This window comes from Tamandua tetradactyla, chromosome 4, assembly GCF_023851605.1.
Source record: "Tamandua tetradactyla isolate mTamTet1 chromosome 4, mTamTet1.pri, whole genome shotgun sequence".
NCBI classification, from domain to species: Eukaryota; Metazoa; Chordata; class Mammalia; order Pilosa; family Myrmecophagidae; genus Tamandua; species Tamandua tetradactyla.
This window is the reverse complement of record NC_135330.1, coordinates 182,526,084-182,548,940: the sequence shown is the minus strand read 5'-3', so window position 1 is coordinate 182,548,940 and position 22,857 is coordinate 182,526,084. Positions and strand designations below refer to the sequence as shown.

Sequence of the window (22,857 nt, the reverse complement as noted above, 5' to 3'; positions counted from 1 at the left end):
ACTATGAAAAATCAGCAGCCTATTCAGAAAGCATGCAGTGATGAGCAAAGATCACCATCTTTCCATGACACAGATTCATTTTATGTTTCAAAAAAATCACATCCTGGTTTGAAAATTTTCTTAAATGAGCCCAGAATCAAGAAATTTTGGCTTTGTGCCAAAACAATGGCTGGGATCTTACTTCTTAATGATTTCCCTGTTGTTCTTGTTACACTCTTAGAATACACGAACAGAACTATTTCATCAATTAATTATATGTAGTGATAACACCTTTTGCTAGTGGTGAGGACTGTAATCCCTTCTACGGATCCAACACTCCTGATGGCTTGAACTTCGGTCCTCGGGCACACATTTCACAGGACAGTTTACTTTTCAAAAGGGTAATTCCTTTGCCTCATCCTGTCCAGCTCCTTCTACCATAAGTGTGTTGGACTGGTCTCTGCTGCTTAGGAAGAGGTGCAGACAGTGTGGCTTAGGATTTCATTGGTTTGGGAGGGATGCTACATATGGTCTGACCCCAGAACTGACTCTGGCCCCTACAAAGCCAGAAGGTAGGGGAGGCTCAGTTTGTAGTAGCTGCTAGCCTATGAGACTTCTTCTCTTTGTGGGGTATAATCTTTGCTACTTCCTGCATGGCGCTCTCATCTTTTTCCTTTCTTTACTCTCCACATTGTCATACCACAGCAAAAAGACCCACCTTACTATGATGCTAGAAAAACTTCACATGAGTACAATTTGGAACACATTAAAAAATACCCTTAATTTTAGCATATTTATATTGGTTGAACATGTGACTATTAATTATAAGAAAATAAGAACTCCTTCTTTACTTATCCAGCACTTAGCAGGTGCCCAGGAGATATTTCTTCAGTGAGTGCCCGGGTTTTTTGAAACGAATGATTATGGCATAAAATTTTGTGTGTCCCATGGACATAAACCCAAAGTCTTAACTGAAGTTGTAGTACTGGCGAGATGTCACGAGTAATACTATGGACCATCAGGACCTTTCAGACATCCCAGAAATCACAAGTCACACAGAAGGAGTTGCTTTTTTTGCAACAAGAATGGGAAGATGTTTTCAGATCCTTCAAGCTGCGGCAGACATTTAAAATATTAACCTAAATTATTTAAAGTACTGGATTACATATTAAGTCCTATAAGCTTATTGTACACTTTTCAAATTATATAAAAAAGACTTTCAGTGAAAAATAAGGCTATTCCTAATAGCTTACCCCTCATTATCAGTTTCCTCCCGGAGGCCACAGTGGTTATCTCTTGTGTGGGCTTCCAGGGATAATCTCTGCCACAGAAATTGTTGCCAATTTCATACTATCACTGAATATTTAAAGTCACATTTGTTACCTTTTAGAGGCTATTGCTTAGAAATTATTAACATATAACTCAGGTTAACCAATTTGTGGAAGCAAATATATTTCATCAATAGATACAAAAATTTACATCTTATGTTTCTTTCTTTTCAGAGTCAATATGAAGCAATGATATTCCAGATATAGGACAACAGGCAGAAAAGGAGCGTGACCCTCAGAGATGGGGGAAAAAAATGAAGTTTACTGCTGGAGAGAGCTTCCAGGCCAGTGTGGTGAGTGAGAACACAGGCAGAACCCGGTGGTGCTTAAGAGATGGAGTTAGGAGTTTAGAGAAGCCCAAGCAGCTAGAATTCATAACCCAGCATGCCAGAGGGTGAGAGAATGAGAATGAGGGAGAGAAAGATAGAGAAGAGAGCTCAAGCAATCCGTAAAGGATTGCCCTAGGTCTTTAGCTAATACTGACTGTGAACAGCAGTGAGAAAACTACCCAAGGAGGGAAAAATAACTACCCAAAAGGATAAGCAGAATAATTCCCAGTGATCGCACAGACTAGAAATATATGGTGTTCCTCCCAGCCGAAGTGGAAAACCCTCATAGTCTATAGTCTTCTAGGTAGAATACTCAGAATTAAATTATTTCAGAATTGGGGAATATCAGCCTTATAATAAATGATGCTCTGATCCCATATAACAAAGCTTAAAGGCAAACCTCAGAAGTATTAACTGTTTCTAAGAAACTCAATTGGCCCAAGAACAAAGTTAAAAGTTCAATTATATATATTTAATACAAGTATCTCCAGCACCCAACAAGATATTATTTAGAATATCTGGCATCCAAAAAAAAAAAAAAATGCTGAGGCATGGAAAAAAGCAGTAAAATATAATCCATAAAGAGGAGAAGATTAATCAACTAAAACTGATTCATAAGTGAAACAGATGGTAGAAAAAAGAAGGCAGGATTATGAAACCAGTATTATAACTATATTCTGCATGTTGAAGAAGCAGAGATTGTCAGATTGGATAAAAAAGCAACACTCAACTATATGCTGCCTATAAGAAACTGCTTTAGAGTTAAACACACAAGTGAATTAAAAGCAAAGGGATGGGAAAAGATATACCATGCTAATGCTAATCAAAAGAAAGCTAGAATGGCTATTTAAATTTCAGATAAAGTATACATTTTTAGGAGCAAAGAATATTAATTAGGATAAAGAGGGTCATTTTTAATGTTAATGAGTTTAATTCATCAAGAGGACATAATAATACTAAGTGTTTATGTACCTAATAAAAGAGCTTAAAATGCATGAAAAAATTGATAGACTAAAAGGAATAATAGACAAATGCACAGTTATAGGTAGAGGTATCAATACTACTTTCTCATTAATCAATTGAACATGGAGACAGAAATTCAGTTTGGAAATAGAAATCTTGACTATCAACCTACTTGATCTAATTGACACTTTTAGAATAGTCTACCCATCAATAATACAATACACGTTCTTTTCAAATGCACACAGAATATTTGCCAAAATAGACTATATTATGGACCAAAATATTTAAAAAATTTAAAGGGAATTTAAAAGATTCAAGCTATGTAACATAATTCTCTGGTCAAAATGGAATTAAATTATAAATCAGTAACAAAAAGGGATTTGGAAAATATGTGGAAAGTGCGTTTTAGAAAAATCTCCAAACATTTGAAAAGTGAATAGTATCCTTCTAAATAACCCATGGATGGGTTAAAGAAGAAATCAAAAAGATAATTATAAAGTATTTTGAACTGAGTAGAAATAAAAACATTGAAATTTGTGGGATGTGATCAAATTGGAGCTGAGAGGGAATTTGTGGCACAAAGCACTATATTAGAAAAGAAGAGAAGTCTAAATCCATTATCTAAGTTTTCACAGTAAGAAGCTAGATAAAAAAGAAAATAAAATTCAAGGAAGGAGAGGAAAGAAAATAAAGGAGGACAGGAGAGCTGTCTGCCTAATGAAGGAGAAGAGGCTTAGAGATAGAGATTTAAGAGCAAAAATCAATGTAATAAACAGAAAAACAATAGGAAAAAATGATATCTGGTTCTTTGAGAAGAACACTAAAATTGGTAAACTTCTAATTAGACTAATCAGGAATAAAGAAATATACAAAATACCAATATCAAGAATGAAAGTAGGAAATAAGTATAGTTCTTACAGATACTAAAATGGATATATCATAAGAAACTATTATGAATGCTTACCAATAATTAGGGAAACAAATGAAATTAACAATTTCTCTAAAAATACTTCTATCGAACATTTGAGATACACATAATAATAGTCATACCCACTTATCTAGAAAACTGAAGAACAGGGAACATTTTACAACTCATTCTACATTATTACATTGATATCAAAACTAGACAAAGGTATTATAAGAAAAAATATACATAACACCAATTTTTCTCATGAAAATTCTTAACTAAATTTTATCAAATTAAATTCAATGATATGTAAACAGGAAAGAATATCATGACCAAGTGGGTTTATCCTTGGGATGCAAGGCTGGTTCAACCTCAAAAATTAACCACATGAGGGTGGGCCACGGTGGCTCAGCAGGCAAGAATGCTTGCTTGCCATGCCAGAGGACCCGGGTTCGATTCCCAGTGCCTGCCCATGTCAAAAAAAAAACAAACAAACAAAAAAAACTTAACCACATGTAATTTACCATATCAAATGAATAATGAAGTAAACTCAATGGATCATATCAATAGATCAGGGGTTGTCAACATAGGGCTCATGAGTCAAACTTGACTCACTATTTACATTGTAAATATTATGCTTACATTGTAAATGCTGTATTGGAACACAGCCATGCCTATTCTTTTATTATTATCTATGATTGCCTTTTACTACAATGGCAGATTTGAGAGGTTATAACAGAGACCATATTGCCCTCAAAGCCTAAAATATTTAGTATCTTATTTGTTACAGAAAAATTTGCTATGCCTGCAATAGATTCAGAAAAAGCCTTTTTCAAAATCCAATATCTATTTATCATCGGAACTCTCAGCACGTTAGGAAGAGAAGCTAACTTCCTCAACCCAGTAAAAGGCATAAAAAAACCCTATAATTAACATTGTTCTTCATACTAAAGACTGATGCTTTCACTGTCAAACATGCAAAAAAAAAAGTCTATCATTACCACTTCTATTCAGCGTGGTACTAGAGGTTCTACACAGAAAGTCAGGCAAGGGAAATTTTCAAAAAGGCATAAATATTGGAAAGAAAGAAGTAAAGTTATCTCCATTGAAGATGATATAATTTTCTATGGAGAAATAGATCATATTTCTGTATGCTAGTAATGAACATTTGAAAATTGAAATATAAAAAAGTATCATTTACAATAGCATTAAAAATTGTGGAATATATATGTTTAAATTTAATTAAATATGTTCAAAGTATTTATGCTGGAAACTACACAACATTGTTAAAAGAAATAAATGGAGAGATATAAAATGTCCATAGACTAGAAGACTCAATATTATTAAGATGTCAATTCTTGCCAAATTTATAGATTTATCATCATTATGATAAAAATCCCAGCAGAAATTTTTGCAGAATAAGCTGTTTTTACAATTTAGTCAAGAAAAAATAATAGACAAAGCATTTTGAAAATCAAGAGCAGAGCTAGAAGATTCACACTACTTGATTTCAAGTCTTACCAGGACAATATGATATTGGTGAAAGAATAGACAAATATATCAGTGGAATAAAATAAAGAGTCCAGAAGCAGATCTACCAATACATGATCAGCTAATTTTTTATAAATGTGCGATAATAATTCAATAGAGAAATGAATTTTTTAAACAAATGTTTTTGGAATAATTGAATATAATATGCAAAACACCAAAACAAAATAACCCATATCTAAAAGGACTATATAGTATTTCCTTATATGAAATTCTGAAAAAGGCAAAATTATAAGGACAGAACAGATTGGTATTTTTAGGGTGGGAGGGTGGGAGAAAGAGCTGACTACAAAGGGACATAAGGGATGTTTTTGTGGTGATGGACTTCTATATCTTGATTTTGGTGATGTTTACATTACAATATGAATTTGTCAGAACTATATACCAAAAAGGGCGAATCTCACAGTATGTAAATTAAAGTCTAGTAATAGACTTTACCTGTTTATTAATTTACTTAATGCTCATGATAACCCTCTAGAATAAGGCATTATTACCACCAGTTTACATAGTGCAGAGAGTTGAAGAAATTTAACCAAGATTACACAGAGTTAAGAAGTGGAACCAGGATTTGACCAGGTTCTTAGCCTCTACATTACATGGACTCCCAGGTCCCCCTTATCCCACAATAAGCTTTTCCATACTCCATCAGCCTAGAGAACTGTCAGGAGGATTTGTTAGATTTCTCTTGGATTATGACAGATATAATTAAGAAGCCAAACTAAGATTAAGTTCAACTTGATCGTTCATCAGGGAAAGGTTATATTACACGGTCTGTCACATCATACCACTTGGTAGTAAAACAAAGCTAGGTGTAATGTCAGCCTTTTTTAAAATTCTAGCTCAGGAAATGAGAAAATTTCTGAAAAGATTCATCTGCCATGCTGGCTGAAATTTCACATTAGAGATTCATTCTTTGAGAACTATTTTAAGAGCACTTTGCCTCATGATCTCAGGGTATGGACCGTAAGGACAATGCTATGGAGTCTGTATTTTCATTACTCAGGAGATGTGAGTGTATAGAGCTCAGTTCAATGCTGAACAACAAAGTTTGAAAAACGTGGGATTGCTCTCCTGTGGAATAAGTGAATAAAAAACCCAAAAATCTGTTGTGAGCCAGCCATTGCTCTGAATGTGTCTGAATGTCCATTTAAAGAACAGAAGGAGTGAAAACCTTATGAAGGTAGTTTGGCAAAGGAAAAATTCTCCTTATGACTATGGGAACATACAGATTTATATCTGCTACCAGCATGCCTTGACTCTCTGCAAGAATCACAGATGGAGAGAAGAAAAGCAGAATTCTTTCCTGCTGAATTTATGCTCTGCAGGAAGCATAAATGGGTGAGGGGCTGGTTCTGTTAAGCAGAAACCCTGAATGGTCTCTAAGGTACTAGGTTGAACCTCATGAAACTTTGGATATTTGAACAATTTTTTGAAGAACATAACCAGTAATTTCTTATGGTCCCACCTAATGCATTGGTCCTCTAAGGGACGTGTTCTAATATATTCATTCCTTCTAATTTTGAGGCTTCCCAAGCCCCAATACATTGATGACCAAAGACAAATTTGATGAACTTTTTATAAGGTGATCGTCTGTTTATAAAGACTTTAGAATTGATGTCTAACCTAGTTTAGATTGATTATTGCAAACCTTGGGTGTCAGGTGTGATGGAGGAACAAAAGCCAGTTTTGTACTTAAATAAATGGCAGGACATTGAGTTAGTTTTCTGTAAGGGAAGAAAATATCAATAAAACTGACTACCCAAGGGCACCTTTTAGTGGTGATGATTTTCTCCTTGGCAAAACACGAAAGTTCTAGAAAAATCTACCAACATGACACTGTTGGTGCCTGCCACAAAAGGCTGAGAGTCAAAGTCACGCTTGTTCCAGGGAAGCCAAGCTCAGCGGGGCACCAGGAACTCATGAATCCCTCCAGTGTCACAACAGGGAGGCAGGAAATGCTCACTGCAAGCTTCTGTGGATGAAAATTATTTCTTACAGTGAGTACTTGAAAGGAAAAACACTACCCTCATTGTTCTCCAGTGGCAACGTTTCAAGCACATTAACAGCGCAGGTGGAATCTGCCAAGCAAAAGACAGAAAGAGTGGAGGTACAGCTTTTCACCTCTGGGATACTGGGCATCTGTCATAGTTAGAAAAATGAAGAAGTAGTCATTAGAGCTGGTAATTATTGCTCTATGTGACCTCTATGAAACTTTCTGCCTCAAAGTTCTTCAGGTGTCCTTGAAGGGACCACAAATCACATGCGCTTACCTGGTCTCTCTCACAGGCTCAAGTCCCAGTGCTGTCACCTACTAGCTGCTTGGGGGCAAATTACTTAGCTTCTCTGCACCTCAGATCCCACTTCTGTGAAATGGGTAAGAATGACACCACCTACATAGGATTGCTGTGGGACCTAAACGAGGTAATGTAGTTCAAACACTACACTGCCTGGCACATAGTCAGTGCTCAAAGGATATTAACGTCATTGTTATACTAATTATTGTTGTTGCAGAGAAACACTAATTATACATTATTGTTTCTAACTATGCATTATTTATAATTATGCATTATTCATCCATTCATGGATTTATTTAGCAAACATAATTCAGCTACTATTTTGCACTGATACTAACATCTAGACCTTCGGGGAACAAACTGCTGTGCCTTGGTACCTGCCCTGGAGGGGCTTAAAGTCTAGTGAATAGAATAAATATTTGTTATTGGTCATGTCCATTTCCACTTACGTACTAGAAGGAAGATTAAGGGAAATATTGAGGAGGAAATGGACAACCCTAAGCCCAGGGATACTTTGATTAGGAAATCTTTGCAAACAAAAATTGCTCTTGTTCCTCCAGGAGGAAAGTTAAAAGTTACATATTTGAAAGTAGTCAACTGAAGAAGGGTTTTGCAAATCAAAAGGCCATCCTAGACAGGCAGCTTTCTATACCCCAAACGCAATATAGATAGATATGCACACAGGAATGGCGAGAGACATAGATACCGACATGTAAAGGTAGATGGATTTGCCTCTGGTCATCAGTGATATTGGGAGGTGGGGAGCTGAATGGCATTACACTTAGCCAGCGAACAACTGTGCTTTGATGACATTATCCAGGGACTAAATGACATCTGGGCCACTGAAGGCACAGACCATATCAAGAGCACTCTTGGCCAGGACTGAGAGAAAGACAAGCCTTGTATCTTAAGATTGAAAGGTTATCAATCATGGCTGGTCTGTATTCCTACCCAAGACTCTCGGCTTGCTGCCCACTGTGACTTGAGGCTAAAGAAGACCCCACCCCACTATCACCATAGCCTGGTACAGGCAGGACTGAATTTGAACCCAGCCCAGGATGCCCAAGGGCTGAATGGATCCTTCTGAACCACGTCTGCTCCTTGGGGAGCTGGGACTGGCAGGTGCCCCTCCCCCATGCCTCCCTTTTCTGAGTTTGTGCAGCCCAAAACTATACCCCTGAACAGAGAGGAGGGGGGAGCACAGTACTGTAGTAGCTAGTGTCTCGACACCCTTTACTCTGGTTTCCCAGATGGGATTGTCTCCTCTCCCTCACCTTCACTCTTAGTCTCCTCTGCCCTAAGGAACTTAATGCTGCTTGTGCTTCCCTCTCCTGTAGCTCCCTTTTGTTCCACTGGTTGCTATATTTCCAAGAAACTTTCTTACAAGACTGAAAAGAAAAACAACTGTATTTTGATGTCTGTAATATGTTGGGCCCTGTAAAATAGGGACCTAGAGCAGGCCACCCCACCTCCACTCACCTGGGTCTGAGGGCAGTGCTGCTCCTGGGCTGGGCGGCAGCCTTAGTTCTGCCATCTGAATCATAGCATGGACTCAAGGGCCAGCCAGATTTGAGTTCAAGATGCCACAGAAGCAACAGTGGGGTTTGTCTCTTTCCTAAGACATTGCGAGTGGCTGGTGAATGGCAAATTATCTACAAAGTGTGGCCAGAGAAGCAAGAGAAAGCCAGCTTCTGCCCAAATTCAATACCTGCACCCACCATCTGTCAAAACAGCTAAAATTCTATCATTAGAGATTCACTCCCTTGTTAGGCTTTCCCTGCTAAAAGGTAATAATCAATGGTGGAACAGCATTTAACCTCGGCCTGCAAACAGATTAGGGGTCAGGGTGCAGCTCTCAGAGATCCAGAAAATGGGACACCAACCCCACCACTGAAAGGCACAGATCCCAAATCACTCTACGCATTCCATATTCCCTGAGATCGGGTGACTTAAAGTAATTAAACATATAAGGCTAGAAGAGGAAAAGAGGGGGATCCAAGGCAACTAAGGAGAGAACATGAAAATGAACTTTAAATCATTTGTTAAAATTATCCAAGAACAAATAGATTTCTTAGTATTATCTGCTAGTTCTTTGGAAGTATTTCCTGAGCGCCTACTGTGTGCTCCTCGCTATCCTAGGACCAGGCTTCAGCACAGCACCTTCTGCCTAAGTGCATGTCTTGGGTCCTTCTTGAGGAGATTGGCGCTTTTAGGAGTTGAATTTTTCCCGGCTTTCCTAGAAGGGGCTAAGAGATAAGGTGAGTTCGATGCAGCCAGCAGATGTTCCTGCCTTCTCTCAGAGGAGCTCCCTGTCCTCCTCTCAGTCATCATTCTTCCCGTGAACCATGCCCTGACTGCGTAATCGGTACTTTTCTAAAAAGGAGAAGCTAGCAGCAGTGTTTTTTTCTAGTGGTAAGAGTTGTGAACCCAGCTTGTATTGTATTATATAAACAGTTTCCTGTTCCATAAAAGGCGTGCAATGTGCCCACTTTTGTGAAGTTACTGGGAAGAGGAAATAGGATAATGCACAAGAACGCACTCGGTTAAGTGTCAGACGCGTTCAGGTGTAAATTATCACCATCATCACTCATATGTTTCCACACCTGTGGTGCCAGAGAGGTCCCAGGGACCGCAGACTGAAAGGCACATAGAATCATTATTATTGTTGTTCGTATTATAATTACTATTACAGGCAAGAATGTGCTCATTGAATTCCTATACATGTTTTCCTGTCCAAAACAACCAGGCTCAAGCCTCCAACTTACCTTAAGCCTATAAATAAGAAAAACCAATGTTCTTGGTGTTAACAGCACAGAAACAACCTGACAAAATTGAGCACATATCAATCTCGGCTCAGAAGTGAGGAAGAAGTTTGAATTTTCACTTCATCTACAAGACAATAGGCTCTTTAGACAACTGTTCGGATGATGGATTTGATATTCTAATGGGGCTCTGGACACTGATTACTCAAAAACAGTTTTCTGACAGGTCGGTGGGATCTTCTCTGCAGCAGTAGATGCAGCAGCAGCTGGGAGACGCCACCTTTCAATCTCCAAGGAAATGCAGGGCACCGCCCTCCTCCTGGGCCAGCCCTAGGGAGTCAGAGACCACATCCCATCATCAGAAAAATTCATACAGGAAGAGAGGACAAGGCTCTTCTCAACCTTCCTCTATTTCTCAGTTAAAATAAAATGGCAAAGTGCTTACTTTTATTTTTAAAATGCAGTCAACCTTCAGCAGGGAAAACTCTTTACTTTTATTTTTAAAATGCAGTCAACCTTCAGCAGGGAAACTCTCCCTTGTCCTGACTGAGCATCGACCTGGCATGGCTTGAAGGTTTTTGGTGGCAGCCAGGCAATAGATAAACTGGCGACCACTGTGGGTGATGGGTCTAATTATGGATCATTTAAGATAAAATGCTGAAAACAAAACAGTTCTCTTGGGAGCACTGACTGTCTCAGAGGAAAAGAGGTTTCTAAAGAAGATGTACCACTGGTAAATGGGCCAACTTTTGGGAGACAGTCTCTGGTTGGAAACTTACTGCAATAAGAGATACCCGTAAATGCATGTGAGTGGCCCTGGAGCGGTGGCTGTCCAAAGCAGCATGTAGCACACATTAGTTCTTCCTGATCTCAGAGTCTTACAAAAGAGATTGGTGAGTCACCTAAAGCAGTGGTTTTCATGTTCTTTAGCTCTCAACCCTTCGGGAATCTGTAGTATATTGCCACCCACACAGACACATACACATACGCTTGACTGAAACAAAAGTTTCATCAATGCATCCACTCTGCTTTTATTCTATGCTTTTAAAAAATGTTGGTCCCAACTCATTAAATTGATTTCATGACCCACCCATGGCTACACCTACAGTATGAAAACTGCTGGCTGACAGAGCTCTTCCTTTCTTTTGCAAAGGGCGCTAGCTAACCAGACCAGGTGGAGAAGCCATTCTAATTTGTTTAACTACCAGGCAAAAGACAGGTTTCTTTCCAGTTATGCCTATTTCACTGTAAAACTTTTTCCTAATAATCTGAGTGTTTCAGCCGAACGAAATTCTTTGTCCTTTGCTACCATGGGGAGAAGGCTCACTGTATCTTTTTCAATGTACATCCCTCTATGATTCCACACTTATTTTTCTACTGTGTTTTCCAGTCCTTTTTCCCCACAAGACTGGCTTTCACAGTCTTGGCGGAACAGGCCCTTGTTTGAACCCCAGAACTCAGCATATTTTCTGACACACAATAACTCTGTTAAATTATGTTTGAGCTGCTTGTAAAGTTATTAGATCATTACAGAATTTTGCCTTTTCTCCATATTAATGAATCTAGAGTTTTTTTCCCACATTCCCATAGAAGCTTCTTTGCCAGTCTTTTGCTCAAATGCATTCCAAGGTTTTCATGGTCCCCTTCCGTTGTGACACTTTGTTCAACAAACTCCTCTCTGCAAGGGGCTTGGATGGGCATGGAGGACACAATATTTCACTCAGAAGACCACTTTCTATTGGAAGAGTTGGCCATTCAAAGTGAGATTTAAAACCCAGTGTGGAAGGGCTGAAACAAAGCATTAACAGAATGCTTTTCCCGTAAGAGACCAACATCCCCCACCAGCTCCACTTTCCACCTTTCCTTTAATTTTTAGGAGCCAGGCTAAATTGGGAGCTGTCTTAAAACTTCCATTTAGCTTTTTCTAAAAATTAAAAGGTATGACTCAGGCTGTAGGAGGAAGTGAGAGGAAGCAAAGCAATAATTGCCAGGTATTGAGTCCCCAGAGGGAGGTACTTAATCGAGACTCGATCTTTAACCCTTTCCCATGGATAGAGGGTTGGATTTCATAATGAGTTTTTCTTTTTATTAAAGAGACTAAGCCTCTAACACAGTGCTATTGGGTATGTGACCCATTCTGTCATTCTGTTCTTATCGAACAAATAGCTTGTTCTAATAGATTATCTTGCTTCCTTTTGGCCTTGGCATTCCACCATTGTAGATGCCTGGCATAATTCAAACTAAACTGCTGAAGAGCAAAGGCAGAGATAACAATGGCTAATTAGGAAACAGAAACTATTACCTAGTGTAATGAAGAAGACTACAATATCAAAATAATGGTGGGAGGGGCATATTTTTCACCCAACTTCTCGTCGCTATAGACACACAACAAACTTGCCGATACTCCTGCCAACGTGAAGAAATGCCTATTTGAGATTAGGGGAAAAAACAGCCTCATTGTGTGTTGCATAATTATAATTAGGAGGAAATTGCTTCTTTATGATTGCTTTATTCACAGAATCCTGTTTAGATTTTCCTATATATTTATTAGTTTTGTTGTTCGTCACTACTTCTTGCTCTTATTTCTCCATTCTTCTTGAATTAAATCTTTCACAAAGTTTTTTTTAAAAAGTTCTATTAATGTTAAACTCTCAGTCTTTTTTACCAAATGTCTTTTTTTTTTCTCACTCACTTTTAACTGATACTTTAGCTGGGTACAAAATCAAAGTTGACAACTATACTTTTTGGGTTTTTTTAAAGCACTTTGAAGATACTGTTTCTTTGTCTTTTGATTTCAATTATTTTCTGTAGAGAAGTCTGCTGGAAGTCTAATTGTTCCTTGTAAGAAATCTTATTTCTCTTTGACTGCTTTTAAGATCTTCTCTTGGATTTTGGAATTCTGCTTTAAATGATGTATGTAGGTCCAATTTCATTTTTATTTTGCTTGCTCAGCACTTGTGATTCCTGAATCTGAAGAATTATTTTTCACCAATTTGGGAAATACCTCAAAAATCATCTCTTCAGATACTGCCTCTCCTCTATGTTTTGTTCTCTTCTGCTAGGATGCTGGTTCTTCTTACTCTATTCTCTATGTTTCATATTATATATCTTTGCATCTCTGTATGCTGAACTTAGGTAGTTTCCTCAAATCCATCTTCCAATTTATTTTTTCTTCGGTTCTGAAAAATCTGGTTTTATCCATCTACAGCATTTTTAGCTTTAATGACTATTTTTTCCATTTCTAGTAGTTTTATTTTGTTATTATGTTGCCTCTTTTGTGGTGTCTTGATATTTTCTGTTCTCAGTTTCTTTTTTATGTCATGAATAATTTTGAACATAGTTAATAAAAGTATTTAATGCTATAAATTTCCATCTAAGCACTGCCTCACAAATTTTGATATATTGTGTTTTCATTTTCATTCAAGTAAAAATATTTTCCAATTTTCCTTGTGACTAGTTTGCCTGTTGGGTTATTGAAAAATGTGTTTTACAACTTCAAAATATTTGGAGAATTTCTCCAGATAATTTTGTTATGATACCTAGTTTAATTTATTGTTGTCAAATAATGTATGTTAAATGATTTGAATTCTTTTAAATTTGTCAGATTTCATTTTGTGGCCAAGAATATGGGCTATCTTGGTATATGTTGCATGTGCACTTTTAAAGGCTATGCATTCTGCTGGTGGGCGGATGTGTACTATAAGCACCAGTTACATCAACTTGGTTTATATTGTTGTTTGGGGGGTTTACGTCCTTCTGTTTACACATTTAGGATTGTTAGGTCTTCTTGATGAAATGACACTTTAAAAATAATATTTTCCTCTGATGCTGTTCCTCATTCTGAAGTCTATTTTGTCAGATATCAATAGAGTCACTTTTTTTCTTTTTCTTAGTGTTTGCATGGTATATCTTTTTCCCCATCTTTTTATTTTTAACCCATTTGTGTCTTCATATTTAAAGTAAGTTTGTTGTTGTTGAGTCTGACCATCTCTGCCTTTTATTTGGAATATTTAACCCAGGGGTTGGCAAACATTTTCTGTAAAGGAACAGATATTAAATATTCTAGGCTTTGTGGGCAATGTGCAAAATCTATCGAATATTCTTTTCCCTCTTTCCCTTCCCTACTGTTCTATTTTGCTAGCTGCCAGAATGCAATATACCAGAAACAGAACGGCTTTTAAAAAGAGGAATTTAATGAGCTGCTAATTTACACTTCCAAGGTCAAGAAAATGTCCAATTAAAACAAGTATATAGAAATGTCCAATCAAAGGCATCGAGGGAAAGATACCTTGGTTCAAGAAGGCCGATGAAGTTCAGGGTTTCCCTCTCATCTGAGAAGGCACATGGTGAACATGGTTAGGGTTCCTCTCCCATTTGGAAGGGCACATGGCGAGCACGGCGTGATCTGCTAGTTTCTTCTCCTGGCTTCTTGCTTCCTGAAACCACCCAGGAGGCATGTTCCTTCTTCATCTCCAAAGGTCACTGGCTGGTGGACTCCGCTTTGTGGTGTTGCAGCATTCTCTGCTGTCTCCAAATCTCTTATTCTCCAAAATGTTTCCTCTCTTATAGGACTCCAATAAAACCAATCAAGACCCACCCAAATAAGTGGAGACATGTCATCACCTAATTCAGCTTAACAGCCACTCTTGACTAAATCACATCATCCAGGGAGATGACCTGATACAGTTTCAAACATACAGTATTGAATAGGGCTTATTCTACCTTTATGAAATGAGATTTTGATTAAAACATGGATTTTCTAGGGGACATACTTCCTTTCAAATCAGCACACCTACCAATCCTTTAAAAATGTGAAAAAATATTCTTAGTTAGTGGGACTTACAAAAATAGGCCATAGGCCAGATTTAGCCCTTGGACTATAGTTGCTAGTCCTTGATTGAGACCATTTAGATTTAATGTAATTATTGATACGTTTGGATTTTTTTTTTTTTTTATTTATTTATTTATTTTTTTTTAAAGAGGGAGGAAGGGAAGGAAAGACAGAGAAGGAAGGAAGGATGGAAGGAAGGAAGGGAGGAAGAAAGGGAAACATCTTTAAACATTTTCTTGTTTTATTATATTTTGTTTGTTTGTTTGTTTGTTACATGGGCTGGGGCCGGGAATCGAACCGGGGTCCTCCGGCATGGCAGGCAAGCACTCTTGCCCGCTGAGCCACCGCGGCCCGCCCACGTTTGGATTTTAAACTGTCAATTTGTTCTATCTCTTCTTTGCTCTTTATTCCTTATTTTTCCTGCCTTCTTTGGATTGAGTATTATTTATGATCCGATTTTATCTTCTCTATTGATTTATTATTTATACCTTATTTTGTTAGTGGTTGCCTTAGGCTTTACACGATACATAATTAACTTATTACAGTCTATCTTTAAATAACATCATACCATTTTGGATAATGTAAATTGTAAAACAATATACTTCTAAATCCCACCACCATCCTTTGTGCTATTGTTGTCATTCATTCATTTTGCTTATGTGTTTTAGTTTTTCATGGTTTCTATTTTTTCTTTAGAGAGTCAATTATCTTTTAAAGTGATTAAAAGTAAAAGGAACAAACTATCTTTCATATTTACATTTATTTTTTTACCATTTTTGGTTCTTTTTATTTCATTGTGTTCTGTCTTTAATACTTCTGGTAGCACAGATCTGCTGGCAATATATTCTCTTGGCTTTTATTTGTCCTTGTTTTGGTTTCATGTTTAAAAGACATTTTCAATGGGTATAGAATTCTGGGCTGACAGGTTTTTTTTCTTTTAGTACTTTAAAGGTACCATTTCACTGTCTTCTGAATTGTACATTTTCCAACAAGAAGATTGCTTTAATTCTCGTATTTTTTTCTTTATGTTGTGTTTCTTTTCCTATTTCCCATCTGGCTGCTTCAAGATATTGTTTCTGTTTCTAATTTAGGCAATTTGAACATGATATGCATAGAGGAATGTGTGTGTTTGTACGTATGTGACTAATTTATTCTGCTTGGTGTTCTCTGGGCTTTTTGGATCTGTGGTTTGATATCTCTCATTACATTGGGGGAAAAAATGAAGCTATAATCCTTTCACTTGTTTCTTCATCCTCATTGTCTCTCTTCTCCTTCTGGGATTACAATTACATTTATGCTGGAATCCTAATTAAGTCCCACATCCCTTTGATACTGTTTTTTTTTCCCCACCTTTTTTCCCTCTCTTTGTGTTTCAGTTTTTATTTCTATTGAATTGTCATTAAGTTACCTAATTATTTTTTCAGCTATGTCCAGTACCCTGATGAGCCCACTGAAGAAATTCTTAATATGTGACATTGTTTTTTTTCTAACATTTCCATTTGACTCTTTCTTATAGTTTCCACCTCTCTGCTAAAATTTCCCATCTTTTCATGTATTTTCCATTAGCTCCTTTAACTTATTAATCATAATTATCGTAACATTATAGTTCTAACATCTGGGACATCTCTGAGTCTTGTTCTGTTGAATTATTAATTTCTTGACAATGGGTTGTTTTCAGGCTTTTTTGTGTGTCTTGTAATTTTTTATTAAGTGCTAGACATCATATAATGAAGCACATAGAGACTGAAAAGTAAATTATATTTATACCTGGAAATGGGCACATTTCTTCTTCCCTCAGGACATTAGAATGATGTGGGGGAAGTAAATCTAGTCAGCACTAGATCTGAGTGTGGGATTTGTTGTTGCTATTGATATTTTCAGTGCACCACAAGATTCAACTCCTCCAGCAGTGGGCTACTGTTACTTTGTGCTTAGTATCGGAGTGGAGTGTTAGAGGGTTTTCCCAGTGCTCTTATTTCTCTCTTAGCTTTCAGCCTTCCCTGAACAACTGTAGCACAGAGGGGTGGGTTTCTCTCCAGACTCTTGCTCTTCCCTCAGTGACAAACTGCTTGTGCTGGTTTGAATCTGTTATGTAACTCAGAAAACCCTATGTTCTTTTAATTCATCTCTGTGGGTGCAGAACTATCGTGGGTGGGACTTTTTGCTTAGGTTGTTTCCATGGAGATGTGACCCAGCATATTCAAGGTGGGCCTTAATCCCCTTGCTGGAATCCTTTATGAGAGCATAAAAGGCAGAGACATTTAGGAAAGAAATGAAGAGAGAAAGAAATGCACATAGACAACTTGGAGACCACCATTAGCCATTGAAACCAGAAGCTGTGAGAGAAGTACCAGCAGACATTACCATGTACCTTTCTATGTTTTAGAGGAACCTCAGATGCCAGTAGCCTTTCCTCAGAAAAGGTATCTCCCTCTTGATGCCTTATTTAAGACATTTTCACGGCCTTAGAAATGTAAATTTATAAACTAACAAATCTCCTTTATAGAAGCCAATCCATTCCTGGTATATTGCATTCTGGCAGCTTTAGCAAACCAATACCCTACTTTTATTTTTAACTCCATATGAGGCTTATAGTGAACAGTCAGATTTACCTGTTGTCCTACAATATAGTCTTAGTCATAGACAGAACTGGTAAACCTGGGCCATAGGAATTTTTTTTTCAGAATTCTTACTAGTTCTCCCCTCAGCAGTCAAACTTTGTTTTTTAACATGGTTAGTCTTGGGTGGAAGCTTCTCACTCCTCTGCTGGTGGTAGTAGCCATTTGTTTAATAATAGTGAAGGATCCTGGGCCCAACATACCTTCATATCTTTCATCCAGATGCAGAAAGGTTTTGCTTCTCCAACTCCCCCTGAAGGAACGGATCTTTGCTAGTGCTTTGGAAATAACGTTTGCTGACCCTTCCCCAGAGGTTTAACAGGTTAAAGCTTCTGATATTATAAACTCTTTGTACAAGATTCATACCTTTGAAGTTTTCATGTGAGAACTTATATTTGCAATGTTAATCATTGGGATACATGGTTTTATATAACCCCGTTCAATCATGTTCACCTAAGAGAATTTTTTTTCTTTCAACTTTTTACATTCTAAGTAGAAATGGAGATCCTGAAACATACTTATTTCAAACAGTCTATCAAATGATTCAATTATTTGGAGTTCTTGAGGTCTAATAGCACTATTTACTGTATTTGCTGGTTCTTACGGTGTTTTGCTTGTTTGTCAAGGTTTACAATAATGCTTCCCATATGTTTTATATTTTTAATTGTAAGCTCATGTTTTACAAGTCTTTTGCCTATAAAATCTGGTGTAGCCTTGGTTAAGGGTTCTTCACAGCAGATTTTCATTTGCTAATACCAAGTGCCTGAGGACTCGGCTATTACTGGACAGGGCTAATGATCATATTAGTTTTACAGCTTAGCTGTTCCAGAATATGCAGAAAAGATCAATTCAAATTCCAAATCCTGTGTGGCACAGGCTTGTGGTTATAAATTCTCAATCAAGAGCTTTTACTATCTATTTCCCAGGCTGTTACAGATAAATTTCCTTGTTGTCTTGTGCTTATGAGAGATTTTCTAACTATAGTCTGTTTTTATGAGGGTATAGCCCTTTGATAATTTTAGCATTATGTAGGCATTTCATTTGGAACTCTTCTTCTCCCCAGGCCTCATCCTTTGCAAATGATCTTTAAAACCAAATTCCTATATTACAGATGGGACAATCCCAGCCTGGGATTGTTCTCAAGTTAAATCTATGACTTACTGCTCTGGATTTTGATTTTCCCTTGGTTTCTTGGCCTTACAATTTCCTTAACTATACACATTTTAAAATGCTTGTTATGTTTTATCCAGCATTTCTAAAGATTTTCAAATTATACAGTTAAAATAAGTCAATTGCATCTTCTAAATGCTTTGACTTGACTTCCAGGTAGCTAAAGACAGAGGCAGCTGCCTATATCTCTATCTCCCATTATTTCCTCCAAAAGCAAATACAGAAAATTAAGAAGGAAACATAAAACTTCACAAAATATACCTTTGGCATAACATAAAGACAAAAAGGATCAAATTTCAAAATATATATAAACAAAAATTTTTCCAAAATTAAAATCCTTTTAATTTTTGGAAAAATTAAACACAAAAACTACTAACTTACTTGATCAAGAAGAGAAGGAAAAGGCATACATTTACAAAATAAAAATGACAAGGGGGAAATAACAATTGAAACATGAAATTTTCAAGGTTGTGAGACTTTTGAGGACCTCTATACAAATACACTTGAAAATCTAGAAGAACTGTTTAATTTGCTAGGGAAATATAGATTATCAAAATGAAACCCAGTTGATTATTAAGGCTTAAATGGATCACATTCCTTAGAAGAAATAGAGGAACTTATTAAAGAATTACCCCAGAAACAAGCACCAGACTAGGATGGTTTCACAGGTATTTCTAACAAATCTTAAAAGACCAAATGGTTCCAATGCTCTATAATTTTCTCAGGGAATCAAAAAATGAAGGAAATTTTTATAATTATTTATATGAAACAAATATAATATTGATATTTCAACTTGCTTGGATTAAATGCCAAATCAATATTGGCAAACAACATCTAACACTATTTAAGAAAATAACCAACATGATCAAGCAGGATTTATTCCAGAATGTAAAGTTGGTTCAACACTGGAAATCCCATTAAAATCTTTCATCATACTAATAGATCTAAAGAAAAAAACATGATTATCTCCGAAAATGCTAGAAAGGCCTTTGATAAAACTTACAACACCCAGGAAAAAAGAATTGATAGATACCTTTCTTACATATTAAAAATGCACATATTTTTGTCCTAAAACCAGAATCTTATTACTGGGTAAACATTAGAGGCTAAATATTTCCGTTAAGATCCTGAACTACCATTAAATATTATCCTAGGCATATTAGGGAATAAAATTGGACAAGAGAAATCAATGAGATGTACAAAAATTGGTAAAGAATAAGAAAACTATTTCTATTTGTAGATGATAATATAGTATTCCTGACAAATCCTAGAAAATCAGTGATAAAACTAACTCAAGGAATAAAAGAATTCAATAAAGTAGCATGTAATTAAAAATTAATATACAGAAATCAATGACCTTTATATAGATAAATAAAAAAAGGAAACCCCATTTATAATTATAACAAAGAAGATGGAACACTTAGGAATAAACTTAACATCAATGTAAAAGACTTATACAAGGAAAACTTTATAAATTCCTAAATGATATAAAGGTAGACAAACAAATCAAAGGACGCCACCTGTTATTGGATAGAACAACTCAAAATTATAAAGATATCAGTTCTTTCTATAACTTTAATGCAATCCTAATAAAAATATCAGGGCGGGCCACGGTGGCTCAGCAGGTAAAAATGCTTGCCTGCCATGCCCGAGGACCCAGGTTCGATTCCTGGTGCCTGCCCATGCTAAAAAAAAAAAAAAAATCAATAAAATTTTCTTTAAAAATGAAGTTAGATATATTGATGCAAAAACATGCAAGAATATTTGGGAATACACTGAAAAAGAAAAACTAAGAAGGGGAACAAGCACCCCAGACATTTAAATCACTTTAAATGAAATAATGTGGTACTGGCACATTAATAAATAGATAAGCCAGTGGAATATGATTGATAGCCAAAAATAGATATTCATACACATGGAAATTCAATATATGTTAAGTGTGGCATCTCACATCAGTGGACAAAGATGGACTGTTTAATAAATGGCACTGGAGTAACTGGGTAGCAATTTGTAAAAAGATTAGATACATACCTTCCACCACACAGAAAGATAAAGTCCAAATAGATAAAGAACTTAATTTTACAGATGAGGCCAAATAAATACTTAAGGACAAGTAGCATATTCCTTTTTAACCTCAGTGTAAGGAAAGACTTTATAGACATCACTCAAAACTAAAAGCAAGTGATACAAGATTGATAATTTTGACTATACAGAATTGAAATTTTTTGCTTGAAAACACTGTAAACGTAATCAAAACACAACTAACAAACTCAAAGAAAATATTTTTAACAAATATCTCAGAAAAAGAGTTAGTATTCTTAAAATGTAAAGAACTCATTTTAAAAATGTGGACAAAGGACCAAAAACCTAATAGAAATATGGGGAAGTGACATATAGAGAAAATTCACAAAAACCACATAAAAATGGGCCTTGAACATATGAGATGTTCATATTCATTCACAATTCAAAAATTACAAATTAAAACAACACTGAAATACCACTCCTCACCCATCATATTGGTGAAAATTAAAAAGTATAACAACACATTGTTGGTGGGGAAACTGGCAGTCTCGTACTCTGATACTCCTGTTTTCTGCCCATTGAGTTATAAAATTAGGTGGGTGTAATTACTGGGTTGCATTTACCATCATGGGAATTTCTTTCCACATTGCCAGAAGGAAATTGTGATTCATGATAATTCTCAGCAGTATCAGGTTGATAATTCTCCTCAGCTTCGGGTTCTTTAACGAAGAACATGGAAAAAATGGGGGAAAGTTTTCTTGATTACATGCTTATGAATTTTTTGACCCATAATTATTTTAAAAACTTTTTGAGGTTTTATTTTAAAACAAGCTTTGGAATGCTAATAGATAAATGGAGAGGCTGGCATCATTTGACTGTTAAAACTACTTGTGCACTCATCTTTTGACCCAGCTATCCCAATTGTAAGATTTTACCTAGAGATATCTCTCCAACAATATGTAAATACATACACACCCGGCTATTTACTGCAGCATTATTTCTAACTGAAAAGTATTGGAAATAACCAAAATGCCCATACATAGGATAATGGCTGAATAAACTAAAGCGCAAATGCATTATGGAGTATTTTGCAGCTGTAAGAATTAGAAAGAGGAAGATCTCTATTAACTGATGTGGAGGGATTTACAGATTATAAAGTTAAATGAAAAAAGCAAAAGGACAGAAGTGGATTTTCAGAGTGTAGCCTTCATAAGAAAGAAAAGAATATTTTAAAAATGCGTAGATCTCTTCATTTGTGCAAAAGAACTTGCATGAAGGGTAAACCCCAATCTAGTGAGATTGATTATGGGATAGAAGAGAGGAGGGGAATGATGATTTTTAAAAATCATTCATTTTTAAAAATCATTCATTTTTCTATAATTTTGAGTTTCAAAGCCATATTAATGTTTCATATATTCAAATACAAATAACTACTTTAAATCAACCATGATGGAGGACCAAAGAGGAGTGCAAATAGTAACAAATGAGCCTAACTGTATTAAAAATGAATACCGTAAACACAATGAATGGGGGAGCAAAATAAAGAACTAAGTTAAGTAACTTTGGAAACCAATACTTTTACTAGAGACTGTGAGGCTAAAGACAAAATGAAATGTACACAAATATTTTCTTGTAAGTAAATATGTTTTTCAAAGGGGTTTGGAGTAGCAATTCTAAAACTATTTTATCTGTATATTGGGGTTAAGCAAAGGTTGATTAAATATATTGTGGATAATGGGAGCCAGGTTTCTAACTCAGAGAAAGAATTGCAAATAAGAAAAAGGGAAGGTTAGAAAGAATCCTGTGATATTGGATTGGAATTAAATGTATCAATATGAGTTCATGGTTTTATATAAGTAGAGGACAAAAGAGAGAGAGAGAAAAGAGGAAATTTGGTATATATGTGGGTGAACTTACATAGCAGCTGGTTTTTTGGCTTCTAAGTAAAATTATTCCAATAAAAGAAACAAGAGCTCCTTTGAGAAATGGCTAATTTCCAGAGTTGTGGCAGGGAACGTACTAGAGGAGTCTAGAATATCTGATGGCACCAGAAAGTAAAGAAAATACCAAAAAGGATGGGACATGTTCAAAGACAGAAAAGCCAAA

General features: G+C 36.2%; 1 protein-coding gene across 3 annotated transcripts in view; it reads right to left on the bottom strand.

The window, feature by feature from the left end:
- SPACA7 (sperm acrosome associated 7) overlaps nucleotides 1-22,857 on the bottom strand; it is a 40,598-nt gene that overhangs the window by 5,445 nt on the left and 12,296 nt on the right. For all 3 annotated transcript variants that reach the window (XM_077158697.1, XM_077158698.1, XM_077158699.1), the window contains one exon: nucleotides 21,375-21,470. In XM_077158697.1, coding sequence (XP_077014812.1) covers nucleotides 21,375-21,470 — 96 coding nt within the window. The remainder of the gene's footprint in view (nucleotides 1-21,374; nucleotides 21,471-22,857) is intronic.